The sequence below is a fragment of the Nothoprocta perdicaria genome, unplaced genomic scaffold, assembly GCF_003342845.1.
Source record: "Nothoprocta perdicaria isolate Ctin4 unplaced genomic scaffold, notPer1 scaffold_23, whole genome shotgun sequence".
NCBI lineage: Eukaryota > Metazoa > Chordata > Aves > Tinamiformes > Tinamidae > Nothoprocta > Nothoprocta perdicaria.
Genome location: NW_020455455.1, coordinates 2649411 through 2665324, shown reverse-complemented (window position 1 = coordinate 2665324; position 15914 = coordinate 2649411). Strand labels below are relative to the sequence as shown.

General features: G+C 41.6%; 1 protein-coding gene across 1 annotated transcript in view; it reads left to right on the top strand.

Moving 5' to 3' along the window:
* FAM171A1 (family with sequence similarity 171 member A1) overlaps nucleotides 1-15914 on the top strand; it is a 101212-nt gene that overhangs the window by 64989 nt on the left and 20309 nt on the right. The window contains exons 3-5 of the mRNA XM_026039380.1: nucleotides 3348-3575; nucleotides 7668-7760; nucleotides 12653-12811. Of these exons, the coding sequence (XP_025895165.1) occupies nucleotides 3348-3575; nucleotides 7668-7760; nucleotides 12653-12811 (480 nt within the window). The remainder of the gene's footprint in view (nucleotides 1-3347; nucleotides 3576-7667; nucleotides 7761-12652; nucleotides 12812-15914) is intronic.

Genomic DNA, 15914 nt, shown 5'->3' with positions numbered 1-15914 from the left:
TGAGTATACCGACTTTTGGAAATAACAAAGCACAACACCATTAATTCTATGGGAGAATGAAGCAAAGTCCATGTGGGGTTAATTCTGACAGGGCTCCTTGCCCTGGTGTTCTGGTAAAACTCAAGAATACCTCGAGGGCTCTGTCCTCGCTGTTTGGTCGGGAATACCAAGGGAGAACTTTGCCAGCTATGTTAAAGACTTTATTCCTTAACTCACAGCGAATCTTCTAAGCGGCTTTTTCTAATTAATACTTCTTATAGCATATCTAATATTTCAGTCTAAAACCTACTTACTAATTTGAGGTCAGACTGACTGATCCTGTGCTTATACTACTGCCTTTTCACCCTCTTTTTCCTCCAGTTCTTTACGTAAAAGTGCACAGGTGTCTCGTCATATTTTTGAAACTTACTGTAGCGTTTAAATTTTCATAATAGTTTCTCTTTTTATAGTGTTTTTATCACTTTTGCTGTCTGAGAGGTGGTTTTCTTCAATATTATTTTTTTTCTGGTTCAAAACTTGTAATGGTTGTGTTGCTGTGGGAATTACTGTGATAATGTGGGCTCAGTGTTCACATGGCTTCACTGCAGCATTAGATGAGAAGGAAAAAAGGGGCTGTGTGTGGGAGGAAACCCTGGGTTAAGCAAGTTGTGCACAGTTCACACGTACACCAGTGAAGATAACACATGGGAAGGGTTTAGGACTGTTCAAGCTGTTAGGATTTTCTCTATTTTGGGGTGGTGGGGTAAAGGGAGAAGTCTATGTCATAAAAAAAGGAKAAAATATCCTGGGTTGTGCTTTGGAACAGCATGGAAGGAGACCCTCATCCTTCCGCACCAGGCGTAGAGAAGGAAGCTACAGAGAAGCTGTAGGGAGAGGGAAGTACAGATCGAGGGTCCTACTGGCCACCTTGCTTTCCTGAGAGAACAGAGACTTTAAATGTACACATGTATTGTGTATTTTTTCTTTAAATCAGTCTTCAGTACTCGATCAGTTTTAGTAGTGATCTCCATTCTAGATTTCAGATGTTCATAAATTAAATGAATCGGCTATTTATATTTGATTTCTAATCTTCTTTTATTAGCTGCACTATTGTAGAGCTCTTTGGCACCTTTTTATGTGGGGCTAGTTCAGAACAGACTCCATTTTCGTGTTGCTGAAGTTGTCACCACAGTCTTGAGCTTGTCCTAGTTCCTTATTTTCCTTTCAGTGCGTGACCCAGTACTCTTACAGAAAAATACAAGGTTTGTATTGCTTTTTGGTGTGATGTTTTGAGTACATATACAGCTTGTAAATACATAAATACATACATATACAGTTTGTAAATACATAAATACATAAATATGCCTTCTCCCCTTGATTAATGTGGCTGCCTTCCATGTGCACAGGATTTTAGAAGCTGCTTGGTGAGCAAGGAGGCCTTCGAGATATATATATATATATATATATATTTATGTATATATATATATATATATATATATGCACCAGAGTTTGCGTATGTGCACTGTTTTCCAGTATATGTTGTTTTCTTTGACTACTAAATGTAAAACTGGGAAAAAGTCCAAGATCTTTAATGGCTAAAATGTATTTCATGCTAATCCTTTCTAAATTGGCATTCTTCATTGCCAAGTTCTAAAGTGAGGGTTAGGATGATGATGAATTTCTCTAATGGGATTTTTGTTCAGGACTGTCTGATATTTATATTTTCTGCACTCCAGAATTCAGACAGAAGGTCTGTGCTTATGAAATGACCCCATATTTTGCTGGCCGAAATGCCCCTCAGAAAGAGGTGTTGATGTTTTGAAGGGTTGCATTAGAGCGTGACGTCCTTTTAAAATTTTACATTGTTATGCTGTGTCTCTCAGAACACTCAGTTGTATCATTTCACTATTAAAATTCACAACAGATTTTATTAAGTTCTTGTTCTGCTCGGTATTATGTCTTGCTGCTTGAATGCCTGCATACACCAAAATAACTTTTTAAAATCCTGATACACAGTAGGAATAGAACAGGGCTAATCCCTGATACTGTTCTGCAGATGCGTCCTTTTTTACGTATACATGAAAATGGGGTCACGCTCTCTTTTCTGKGCAGCCTATGAAGAAATGAGTTGCGTGTGGTTTGTGAGCACCTTGCTTGATGGTGGCTGAAATCTTCCTCTGCAAAGAGGGGGATTTGCAGGACAACATCTCATGACCTTGGGGAAGGGAGTAAGCTGCAATCGGGAGCTTCATGTTGCAGGAGGAACGGTGTGTCCTGAGGCGAGGGCAAGAGCAGGAGAAAAGGGTGAGTGTGAGAGAAGAGGAGAATGTTGAGGTATCCATGTAGGAGAAGGAGCACACTGGAAAAAAATCCCTGGAGTGGTTTGGTGAAGTCATTGGAGCATTGCAGGCCCTTTCGGCAGAGCTTTGCGCAGAAGTCGCGGCTCTTGGAGCAGGATACAGCTGCTGCCACCTTGGAGCGGGAGGCAGAGGGATGTTGTAGGGGCAGAACATTCACTGGGGACACAGACGTTGCCTTCCAGAGGGATGGTCTTGCACAAGCCTCTGTGCCACACAGAGCAGAAGCTTCTGACACAGTGCATGGTTTAGTCATAGGAGTGCCTTGAAGTGAGCAAATGTTGCGCATCTGGAAACATTTAAGCAAGTAATTAGTTTCTGGAAAAAGGGCAGATTTTTTGAGGAAAGCGTAGTCTATTGTGTCCTCTCGCTGCCTGTTCACAATATGTACCCTGCTCCTGACAGTAACTGTTGTGCTCCTGGTGGGCTCGCCGGGAGTCGTAAATGTGGATGGGTGATGCATTTTTGACTCTTATTTCAATATGAATAACCAGATATTCCTAGGTGTTTACCTGTTACCTATTCCTAGGTAATAGTTCTGCTCCTTTTGGAAAAGCGGTCAATGCAAACTGAGAAGAGTGTTTTTCTCTCTCAGCTTTTCTGCACTGCTGTCCTACATGGTCCTCCTGTGCATGGAGGATCCTGGATTCCTTGGCTCCTGTTGCAGGGATTTCAGGAGAGCTCTCACAGGAGCTGGCCTGGCCCAGCTGGGGCAGTCCAGGGCTCAGCATCTCTTGCTGCAACAGAGCCCACCCATCCACCCACTCTCTTCCCAGGGCCCCCTCGCTGCTCACCAGAGCAGATCTGCTCCTTTGTGGGAAGGAGAACATTTCTGGGAAGGGGTAGAGAACACAGCCCATTCCCAGCCTTTGCCTCCCCTCGCTGCTGCTGGCACCAGCATGGCAGGAGATGTCACGGAGCCCTTTGGCACAGGGGTGCTAGCATCATCTCAGTGCCGCCTTGGCCCAAAGAGTTCCTGTCAGTAATCACCGTGGTGGTTTCTCGTTGCAGAAGTCACACTGAAGGTGCACGTAAGCGACGCCAGCACGCACCAGCCGCTCACCGAAGCCTTCATTGAGATCTTTACCAACCAGATTCCCGTTGCCTCTGGAACCTCAGGAGCAGATGGCACCGCCTTCCTCAAGTTTCAGTATAAGCTGGGCAATCAGCTGATAGTGACTGCTAGTAAACATGCCTATGTGCCAAATTCTGCACCATGGAAACCTGTAAGATTGCCTGGTAAGAGATCTTTATTTTTGTTCTGAGGTAAGATTTTGCGTCTAAAGGAAGCTACACAATTTTGTATCATGTATTTTACTGCTTGGTTGCAATCCTGGGTGGGAGGAAGAGCATCTGTGCAGTACAAAAATGAGGGCTTCTTCCTYGGTGACTGTGACATCGGAGCCGTGCGGAGCTTCCTGCTGCTCCTGGCTGTCCTTGACACGGAGCTACGTCACTTACCAGAGAGCTGTCGGTTCTCCTACAGCTCCACAGAAAATACAAACGTGCCCCAGACCTTGTTCTTTATGGGCACGCTGGTTTCCAGCGCCACACCCAGCACCACAAAGTGCTTCCCAAAGTGGTTTTCAGTCTTGRCTGCGTCCCATAGGTCACCTTGAATCTGCAGTTATGTTATCCAGATGTGAAGATTTTCCCTAACATAATTAGCATGGTTTGTTTCTTTAACGCAGATAGTAGATATAACAAATATGAWGATAATATTTCCGTGCATTTTCTTACCAGAATGCCTCAAAATTTGGTGAAAAGTAGGAGTTATTACAACTGAAAACTGAAGCATTAAAACATGTGGGTAGCTCTAAATGGCACAGACCAAGAGTGTCTCTGTGACCCCGAGACCTCAAAACAAGATGACGCTCATGTCCAACCTGCTGTCATCTGCCGGCCCTCTAATCCCCAGCCACAATTAGAGCCATTTGGCCCCAGCAGCTCGGAATGGCCCCAGCCCTGCGTTATCCCCACTCCTCACGTGGGCATCACCTCACATTTGCTAATTAGCACAGGCCAAGCCATGCCAGGTTCTAAGCATACTGATAAATCCAAACCTAGAATTGTGCCTGAGGTATTTCGGTCTGCTGCTGACTTAGCTGCAATCATTTGCTTCAGATAAGAAGACAATTCCTCATTTTCACTGCCCTAATATTCAGCTACCTWATAGGGCTATAGGTGGAGACAGGATAGGAGCATAGAGGCAAGGACCGAGCAGCAAGTGAAACACATCAGAGCAAGGAGAATCCCAGACAAATACAGGGAAACAGGAATAACAAAACCGAGCTGAACAAGCCCATGCTTTGAGCTGAGGTTGAGCCAGGGGACATGCAGAGATCCTTTCCAACCCTACTTTGCAATTCTGCTTAGAAATTTCCTTGATGATTTTTCTCTTTAAATAAGCTGTAGGGCCCACGTCCTTAGCCTGCTTAATGCCCTTCCTTAAGACCTGCAATTGAAGCATGCAGGTGAACAGCCTTTCCTTGCCTCGTGTCTCAGATCTGCCCTAGTTATGGCCAAGGTGTTTTGAATGCAGCATACTCTCCCGTGGACCTTGGGTTTGGTTGGTTGGCTGTTACTGTTTTGCTTTTTCTTCAATATTGATCTTGAGGGAGGGGAATCAAACATGACATTATGGTTTGGTTACTCACTGAAGTTCGAAGAGCTTCAGTTGTTTACATAGTTTCCACAAAATCTTTTTTTTTTTTTTTTTTTTCTAATGCTGAAACATGAGCTTAATTCTGAAAATAAAGATTCCTTTCACCATCAGTCTTCCTCCATTGAAATTGCTAGACAATTTGCCATTGATTTCATTGAGAGTAAAATCCTGTCTTTTGCTTTCTGTACCTTGAACTTAGTGCTCTCTTTGATTCAAGAAACAACAAGTTACAACTTGATACACCCCATGCAGATTTAATAGGTCTGTGCTTTGAATTACTCCCAACTCTTTTCCACTTAAGCGGAAGGATTATTATTTGCTTAATGATAAATGACAGGAGGAAAAGATAAACAGTTTAATGTGAGAAAAAGATCTTTATCAGAGAACCCTGATTTCACTTATTAACAGGTCATTAATTTAACATCACTTGAGTTGTTGAAGTGTTGGCCTGGAAGACGTGCACATTGTCATTTTTGGCTACGTATAGATGGGGTCTTTTTTGCCAGTAATTTGGAAGAAAACAAAATTAGAGCTGTTAGTCCATAGCTAAGAGGAAGCTTGGGAAACTGCTGAGCAATGAAGAGAGGTCACGAGGCTGCAAAGCTGAGGCTTTCCCGCTGCTGAAATACAGTTTTGGGAGCAGAGCCCACTCACTATTTCTGGGAGAGGAGAGCTCACTTGGGAAGCAGTGGCTCCGCACAAGAAACCTGACTCATGGTAGATGAAAAGCAGCACTGCAGGAAGGAGGATCAATTTCATCCTTATCTATAAAAGAAGAAAAAAATAAAGGAAATTCTGAGAAAGAGCATAGTATCTCAGCACTTGGCGCTGGTGCAGCCACTGCTGGAAAGCTGCGTCATGTTCTGGATTTGGGAAGTTTGTGAAGAACGTTTAAATTGCAGGGGCTTCAGAGGGTRTCTCAGAAGTGGTTAGAAGTTTGGAGAACACAACTTGTCGAGAAGCACCTGAAGCGCTTCATTTATTTGCTCATCAGATGGAAAGYCATGGGTGACTTGATCATAGTCCATCAGTACCTGCAAAGTGAGCAGGAAATGGGCAAGAGAAAGTGACTCTGTCTGGTGGACTTACATGGATAAAAAAGAGCAAATCTTGTTGAATTTTGTTGTGTCAAAAGGCATACAGTTTAACTCCCTTTGTAATTAGTTACTGGAACACTCAAATGCTGGGCTATGTTCTTTACTGCTGAACACCTTTAAAAGCAGATTCTCTTTTCCAGCTTGGTTTCCAGTTTAAGCACAATTATTGGATCTGAAATAGTAATTAATTCAGGGAAGGCTTTTTTATACATAAGATCATCACAGTGACCCCTCTGGCCTCAAAAACTGACTTTCTGTCTTGTCATGCAGAGAAGTGATTATACAAAGAAGCCCAGGGGAAGTTTAGAGGTTGTCTGTGCTTTACAGCCTGGCACGTTCAGAAGCTGGTTTGGTTTATTGTATTGAGCCCCCCCAGGGGATCTACATTGTACTAGCTTTCTTTATACAAATTAGATTATTGGAGTAAAAAGAAAAAAAAATGAAATTAGGTATAATTAAAAAAATCAAATGCTATTACACTATTCTTACCATTTTAAAACGATATTTTAAATCAGTATATTGCTTCCATCTTCTGTTTTCTCCTGTATTTCTCATAAACAGCAAAATTTCTGATCTTTAAAAAGTGAATAGATTTCTTATAACAAAGATAGTGAACAATCTTCCGATTTGTTTTTATCATCTTCATGGTCTCTTGGATCAAATAATACATTTTAATTCAAATAATATATTGGAATTTCTCTCCTGCTGTCTCTGGCAGCCCTGCCGGGAGTGGAGGCAGCTCTCAGTTTCCCCGAGTGCAGCAGCCAGTCGTGCTCCGTGGCTGCTTCCRTAGCCGTGTCTGCTCTCCTGGGTGTAAAATACTTGGCATGACAACGTGTGGTGTTTTTCTCTCTCCAAACGTTTGTGTGCAAACACCCTCCCACACCCGCCCYCTGAGGAGGGTCTGTGTCCCAGGACAGGGGAGGTCCTCGAGTCCACACTGCAGCAAATGCTCGTTATCTTTCCCATTTTTACCAGTAGTAGGAAGGATGGCAGTAATTCTGCTATATTCTGTAGTGTAGGTGGGGACTTGGTAAAGACATGCTGTATTTTAAAGCAAATTATTCAGACTTATTCATCATACTTTGCATTTTTACATGACTTTTTATGTAAGTACCTCTGAATTTTTAAAAGTTAACTTGTCTTAAAATATTCCTGCAGTAAGATTTTTTTCCACCTGCCCCCCATCCCTAGCCCCTAAAAAAATTTAAACGAGGTTAGTATTTCATTCATCTTTATGTAATGACAAGACATTTGCTGAGTATGGAGTCATAACCCCAAACTCTACTTTCCACTGCACTCTTCTGTCCTTTAAATTTAAATGCAGGACTTTGTCAGGTGTTGAAGTGTGGAATATGTTGTTTAGATCGAAGTACTCTGATAATTAAATAATTTGGTCTGGAAAATGCACTTTGTTTCTCTCATGTATACAATACAGTCTTAATAGTTGTCTGTTGCTGAAAGGTTGTCTGTTGCTGAAAGAATAATGGAAGAAAATAAGTTCTGTTGTTGCTGGATTGTTTTGTAAGAATTCAAATATATCGCACTTAAACCACTTCTCTTCTACAGTGTTCTCCTCACTGAGCCTTGGCCTTCTTCCTGAACGCTCAGCTACTCTAATGGTCTATGATGATGTAGTCCAGATAGTCTCAGGATTTCAAGGTATGCTGATTTATGGAAGTTGGAATTGAAATTTAAATGGCTCTTAAAAAATCTGACAGTCTAGTCCTTTGTGAACTCTACCCAGCAGATGAGACCAGGTTTCCCGGTGAGATTCCTGTGAGTTCACTGAGGGATGTAAGGCCAGACCACTCTTCCGTGGCATGGTTTTGCTGAATTGATTAAYAGCAAAATTCTTCCATAACATCTGTGACTAGGGAATTTTAGTTACTTAGTAATAAACAAGTTTGAACTTCAGTGTGGCACATGAGAGCAAGAGATTAATTTTCTTTCATTATCTGTTAGATGTTTCTTCATCTAGCCTCATCTAACCATCCTTCCAGGAAACATTTGCTGGTGGTGTTATACTGTAAGACTTTAATTTTAAATTTTTTCTTGCTTCCTACTGTGAATGTCTTAAAAAAAGCATAGGTGCTTTGAAAATTTCTCATAAATGCATTGCTGGATAACGTATATAAATAGGCTTTACGTGATTACTTCCTGTGGAGCCCTTAGCAGATCACCTGCAAACCCACATATTATGAAACCCACTGTATGAAAAGAATAAAGTTTGGAGCCGCTTTTCATAAGTCCAAACACAGAAGCAAAAGCAGCGTCAGTATCAGGCAGAAGAACAGTGTTTCCTGAATCACACAGCAGAAGATTAGAAGTTCATCTAGGCATCTGAGTGATACTTAGTCCAGCTGCTGTGATACACTGAGCTAAGTCTCTTAACAAAAGAACAGAAGGTCTTAAAGATACCTTAATAACCCCTAACAGGAGGCCTTCCTTCCTCTTAGCATTTCTATTACTCRTAAGCTGTATTAGCTTTTCACATGCAGTATCAATACCATCGTTCTGAACTCTAGCAGAGATCCAGTAGACAGGAGGCTACTACTTTCAATAATGCTTTAAGGTAACCTTGTTTTATCTGAGGGAATATAATGGCATCCTTTATTATGGTTAGAATCCATCCAGACACAATAGGCTTTTCATTAATGAGAGCACTAGATATGACTGAGGCTGAAAGCACTAAACAAATTATGTAGCTGCTGGAACACTCCGAAGGAGCTACATAACAACACAGCTGGGGTACGTATATTCTGCAGTATGAGAGCTGACATGATCTRATGGGGCAAATTAGGTGGACTATGCAGTATGTTAAAACACAAGGGATTCCAGTCAGCAAAACATGAAACATTGTTTACCAACAGTATCCTGCTGTATTAAATAATCTTTCTCAAATGTGCTCATATTATGCAATTCCCTGAAAAAGAAAAATCTTTTCATTTTTATAACTTCCTTTCTTGAAAATTCAGGGAACATTAAAGGGCTAGAGGAACATTTAGCAGTTGTGCCGTGTCATGGATGTGTTACTGGCCCCTTCAGGAGGTTTCAGTATATTTTAAAATTAGAATAATGCGACAAATTCTGCGTCCATGTTGGCATAGCAGAGAAGGGAAAAAAAATAGAGAAATGTTACCCAAAGTATTCTAAGAATTGTAATTTATTCAAACTCTCATTCTTGTACAGTAAAAACTACTTTATGGGACCAGCCCATACTCCTTTTCCTGGGAATTCTGTTATGATGATACCTAAATGAAAGACAGCCTGAATGTTGTACCATGTTTGAATGGGACCTCTCTAAGCCTGATCCAGAATCCTTGTGACCTAGTTTTTCTTTCTGTTTTTCGTCCAATTTATTTCCCAGTAACTCTGAGCTGCTTCAGAAGAGATGATCAGGAGTTACCATAGAGGAAAAATGAGAACAGAACAGAACTCATTATACTAGGAACAGACTGGGAACACTGCTGTTTAAAGCACCAATCAAGGCAAAAGAAAGACCTGCCTTGTACAGTTAGTTACCAGTTCCCTTTGAATAACTAATCAGGCAAGCAACTTATTATGCAATTGAGAGGTCTGCCTGAATTGATGCAGCCAGCTTCATTTTAGTGATGGGATCACAAGCTGCTTGCTGTGTTCTGACAGTAATTGCAGGGGCAGGAGCCTGCCAGACACGGAGCTGCTCAGGTTATGTAACCCAGCACAAGGAGAAGCCCAGCACTGGTGTCCAGAGGAGAGGAGCTGTGTGGAAATGCTCTACCTATCTCTTACATAGGAGCAATCAGCAGGGGCTGATGATGCTTCAATCATTGCTTAGCACAGATTGAGGCTSAGACAACAGTGTGGCTCCCTGTGGCACACCTACAATGTCTGCTCAGAGGCACTTTGGAGATGGTTGTGCACCAGGAAGCTGGAAAGGGCAGCATTTCCACGGAATCACGGTTGGTTTGTTGGCAGGAAGTTGCTTAAAGATGTTATAACAGGTGCCCAGAAGTCCTTCCCCTTGTGCCTCCTGCCTGGTGGAGACAGGACTGGCATGACACTTYTAACCTTGAATGTACTGGGGGTCTGATTTAGCTCTATGAGTCACAGCTAGGTATCTTGAGTAATAAGAAGGGGAAAGCCAGCCTTACWAGAGTAAAGACAGATCCCTGGTACAGTCTTTACTTAGCCCAGATCTATAAACTCATGCTAACTAATTAAGCATCTGCCAGGCAGCGATAGGCAAATGCTTCTCTTCCTAGCTCAGGGAGAGAGGTTAAGTGCCTTCCTTGAGGTCCAGGGCCACAGACAAAGAACCTGGATTCTTCAGGATGTTTCTGTATGAAGGAGGTTGGTTATCCAGCATGTGAACTCGCTAGTTATTCTGCAGACTGAATTATTGTATGGGAGGGCTTTATATGTGCACAGAGTTGCTGTTTGGTTACAGCCAGTGATTGTAAGCTTCCTTTTTACACAGGCAATTGTTTCTGAATGAGTAGTGCCTTAAAATGAACATCACAACCTATTGCAGTGCAGGTCCCCTCAGCTCCAAGTTTAGCCTTAAGAGCACTTGGTGCTGTCTGCAGTGTCCCAGAAATGGAGGTTTGCGTTCAGACTCCCTACAAATTATCATTTAGCAGCTCGTAGCTCTCCCAGGTACTACAAAATAATCATCTTTTCTGAAAAGAAACTCCAGAACCTCCCAATAAATGACTCTTCTAACAGGCTCAACAACAGTTTTTTTCTTTTTAATTCTTAATTACTTGGATCTTCAGAAATACAATATCAGTTCTTGGCAACTTGAGTCATTCATCTTAACCAGATATTTTGACAGTGGAAAATCCTCTAATTTTGCATTGAGCTGTTAGTGATAATCCTAGTATTGTCTTTTTGTTGTTGTTTTTGTGACTGTGGATGCTTATGCATGTGGATAAYGCACACGGCAGTACAGGCAGCAGCTCCTGAGTGTCTGAGCAGATCTGTCCCGCAGGTACCGCAAACCACTGGGATGCTGCGAAGCTCTAGGGAGATAAGCCTTCCCCTGAGTTCACTGCAGTCAATTTATTTAGTCTTTTATGTTATTTTCCATTTAAGCTTAGAAATTGGCTAAGAGATTCCTTCCCGTTTGCAACGTGTGTTATTTMATGACCGTCTTCAGCATTTAGGGATACTGCTCGTTTTGAGATCCTGATGTAAATACTTCAACATTTCAGAAATTAAAAATGGTATTACTGCTATTCCTTGCAAAGTTACTAAAGAAATGACAGCTAAACAATTAATGGTCAGCTTTTTGGAAATGCTCATTTGCCTGCATAGCAATTCTTTTTGKCTGATATATTTTTTTGTGTGTGCTTTATGGAATTTCATATTTTCCCATAATTAGAGCTCTTGCTAGAAGGTAATTCAAAAGATTTCCTTTTCCCAGTTAGTGACATTGGCAGTTGTAGCATTTAGCAGTTCTGAGTCAGGCTCTTTAATCTTTTTGTCAGCCAAGCTGCATGTAACATAAAGCTCCTGTGTCAGACTAATGGGGGAAAAGAAGCGAAATTGTTCTGAGTTGACATCTTTGAAGCACGTAGTCAAGTAGGAGTTCACAACAGGACTGTTTGCCTCTTGATTTTGGGCTGCGTGGGGAGCGCTTGGGGGAGATTCCAAATGGGCTCTGGAGAACACAAGAGCTCTTGGGTTAAGATGTGTTTTGCATGTTGTACACACACACATGCAGATGGAGCCGTGCTGGGTGATGCCAAACTCTGCTAAAAGTGAGGATCCAATGAAAAGGTCTGTGGACTTTATAAACGTGGGATCTGAATGGGACATGAAATGAAGCAGGACATGGAATRGTCTTAAATCATGTTGCAATAAAGATCCTTCAGATAACACCTACTGATCTTGAAAAAATGGTAAAACTGCACAAGGCAGAGAAGAACAGAGAAGTTTTGCAGGCCAAGTAATCTGGTTCTACTTAAAAGACATGCTTGGTGTGTGGGAAAATGTGGAAACTGTTTTCATCCCACCTCTGACGAGGGAATCATTTTATATGGTGTTTTTAGTGAGTGTTATCTCAGTGCTAGAGATAGCAATGTGGCCAGAGCTTTGTAAAAAATGAAGTGGGAAATTACACAAGTTAATTTAGACTACAGGTAGTGGTCTCTTAAAGCATGGCATTTTAAAGAGTGTAAACACTAGTCATATAGTTATTCCAAAGGAWGCAAAATTTCAGCAATAATGTTAAACTTTTTTTCTTAAAGCTTTTACATAAATTATCTCTGAATTCATTTCTGGGTTCAGTGATATTCATTAAAAGAAGGTTGCATGAATTTTGAAGCGATCTTAGGAATTGTCAGAAAATTTATGACATTAGATGCCGTAAAAGTCTTACTCTGTGATACTTGTGGAAAAATAATAGCAGTTGCAAAATCTTTTAAAAATGCATTTCCTCCACTTTTGTTGTAGCTTTCTGATGTCTCTGTCCATCTCAAGCTATTTTAATTTGTAATGGAAAAACTACAGATGCACTCCTAAATATTGTCTTCCCTGGATATCAAGTCACCTTTGATTTTTTTTAGGGGCACGGASTCAGCCACAAGTTCACTTTCAGAGAAGATCCGTGAAGTTACCAGAGAACACGAGCTACAGCGATTTGACAGCCTATCTAACAGCAGCCAGTTCGCCCTGGGAAGTGGACAGTTTTCCTTATTTGCAGGGATTAGATGGAAATGGAACAGGTAAGGCTCTGTTTTGGTTTTGGTTTCACGTTGGTCTGGGCATCCACTTCTTGACTTAAAATTTTTGTGATATTAGCATCATTCATCTGGTTCTTTTGCTGATGATGTTAATCATAGAAATCAGCGTTTAAGTTAGCACAGGTAGCAAGGTCCTCCATGCCTGAAATGCAGCCATTGAATAGAAAAAGTTGAAGACTCCTTGGCCGTGGGAGAATAGAAAAGTTTGTTACACCTGCAGTTTAAAGCTAAATCTCCAAATGTGTCGCCTTTTCCTTTCTTTATGTTTCATTAAAAGCAGAGATTTGTGTGAAAGAAGGAAAGAGTTTTAACTTCAGAAAACCATAAAATTGTGGGGGCTTTTTCCCCCTAAAAGTAAATAAAATGCCCATATATTAAGCATTTAGTACTCGATTGTTCTGTTGTTTCAGCGGAGTTGTGGCAGTGGCTTTTTTAAATGTGTTGTGCTTTTGGATCTAGCTTCAGTCAAAGATGCACGAGTTCATTTAGCACCAAAGAGAGGAAAATGAAAATTTGTAGTAGAAAGGCAACAAGTAGTGAACTCAGAGCTTCAATATGTTTTCATGACTGCCACTGCCTGTTACTTCTCATTTAATCTTGATTGAGATAACTGGTGTTGGGTGGGCTAGAGAAAAGTGGAAGAATTGGGCATAACCATCTTCAAGTGACAAAAACGCTGCTGCAGAAAGGAGAAGAATAATATGTTTTCTGTGTTCAAACTGGGGTGGGAAGCAGGCAGTGGGCTTGCAGGGGGATGCAGAAGGGTGATCAGCAAAACCTTGCTCATGAGAGGCTAGTTTCTCCTCCAGAACTGGCTGCTTGGGGCTGCTGGCCCGGGGTGGACGGCTGCCCACAAGGCTGCAGACCCCCCTGAGGCTCTCCCTGCTGCTTCTGGGGCTGCCTKTGCTCCTGGTGGGCTGGCCTGGTGGTGCCAAATAGCGGGGCATGTGTGTAAAGAGCGTGAGAGAGCTGGACAGCTAAACCTCAGCTACAGCTGGCAAATAAACTTCCTCTTTTCTTCCTACAAATCTGAGCATTGTCRTGTTTTTGTGGCAATCAGAAGTGTGTCTCCCTTCCGTACTCCTGCCCTCAGCTTTTCTCTGGCTGCTTATACTCAAACATGATGTACAGTCTCTTATCCTTTATAAAACAAAGGAACATACTGGATCTCACTCCTCTCTCCATCTGCTTCCTCAACTCCTTCCCTTCCATCTCCAAACCTGCTGAACGTGACAGGGACATTCCTCTCTCCCAGTCCCTTGCTCAGTGCTCTGCTGCCCAGTTCCATCCCTTGCTTGACTTAATTAGTCAAAAAGATCCCAAATTTTGAATGGTTGCCTCTTTCCTGCGAGTTACACAACTGGCCCTTCATCTCCTGCTGCTCAGCCCCTCCGATTCCTCCCAAGCAGAGGAGCCCCCTGGATCTCCTGGTCCCCGCTATCCACAGGCTGTGGTGGGAGCTCGAGCCAAGTGAGGCTGGATTTGACATTTATTGACACAAAAGACCAAAACAACGTGGAAAAAAAGCAGGGCTAAGAGGCTGAGAGTGAGCCTTGTAGCCTGTACTGTACTCAGTACAGTACAATATAGCTTGTGAATGCAATGTATTCATACATGGACTATGATACAGATGTAATGTCCTGGTTTCTGTAGAAGTTAGTCCTGGTGTGGAAACATTGCATTCCTAAACTCGGGTGGACTTTCCCATCTTCTCCATCCCTAAGTGACCTGGCAAAAATTTCACCAGAAAAACCTTGTGAGGGGAGATAAAAAATGAGATCAGCACCTGCTGGGGATTTTAAAATATTTCCGTTCTCAAGAAAAGAAGAAAAACAGCACGTCCGAATTCTAGAATTTTTAAACAACTTAGCATTAATTTGTCTAGGAAAATACAGGCTGTTTGTGAATGCTACCTATTGTTTTTTCGGTTGCTTTTCTGTTCCTTTGCAATTCCGTAGACATTTGGAGCAAGTCCCACCCCCGTCACCGTTTTTTTAAAATATCTTCAGTTTTGTGGTTAGTATTTATCTAGAGTGACTTGTTTTAACTAAAATCTATTCCCTTTGAGTTGAGAGGAAAAAAGATGTTTTCTCAGAATTCCAGCTGGATGTTGAAGTGGTGATACAGAGCAGTGAAAATTCAGTGCAGGAATCGGCCTGTACCAAGCCTAAAAATTCCGGGCAGGAAGCAGAAATAGGGATAAGGCTACATAAAGGCCGCCAGCTGCTGTTTGCCCAGCACTGGTGCCCTCATGGCAATTCATGAGCTCTGGGACGGTTTCACACAATCTTACCCCTCTCACCAACCTAAGCAAAGCTTCCGTGGTCCGCAGCGATGGACTAAGCTCACGAATAATCATTACACCTGGTGGCTTTGTGGCTTCTTTGCAAAAGAGTCAAGTCTAAGAATAGATTTTTTTCCTGACTTCCAGAGCTTTTTACAGGTCACCAGATGTCAAAAATGGCAAGCGATAAATGAAAGCTGACATTTATTGAAGTCAGCTCCCATTTAATCTGTGCATGTGGTTACCCTTTTTATAGCATMCGAGTGTTTCATAAGCATTGTTTTATTTTTAAATTTACCTTCACAACAGAAAGAAGAAAAGTTACAAAAAGAAAGGAGAAATCTCTAATGAGCATTTTTCTAACGTCCAGGTAACACCCTAAAAGATTTTCTCCTTGTCACAGATCAGTAGATTTCAGAAGCTTCTTTATATTCTAACTAACTCAACCAACTACTGAGTGAAGTTTCAGTGTTCCTTAAGCAAAACAAATGAATAAATRAAAATTCACCAACAGAGTATTTTTCTGTGGGCTGAAAACATCTATTTGCARATACAAGGTATCTGCGAATAATGTCTTGTCAAGACACTAAAGATAGCAAAATTTAAAACTCTAAAAAAAAACTAAAAATATAAAACACAATTTATTTTGAGTTACTAATTTTAGATTCCAGAAACATTTATGTTATACATTTTGAATTTGTGTGTGCCAAGACCTGAACAGGTTCAGCAACAGGAATTTATTTCTCTGACATCAGCCTCAGGGAAAGTTGTTTGGTATTTCATTCTGTGCTAATGTAAGTA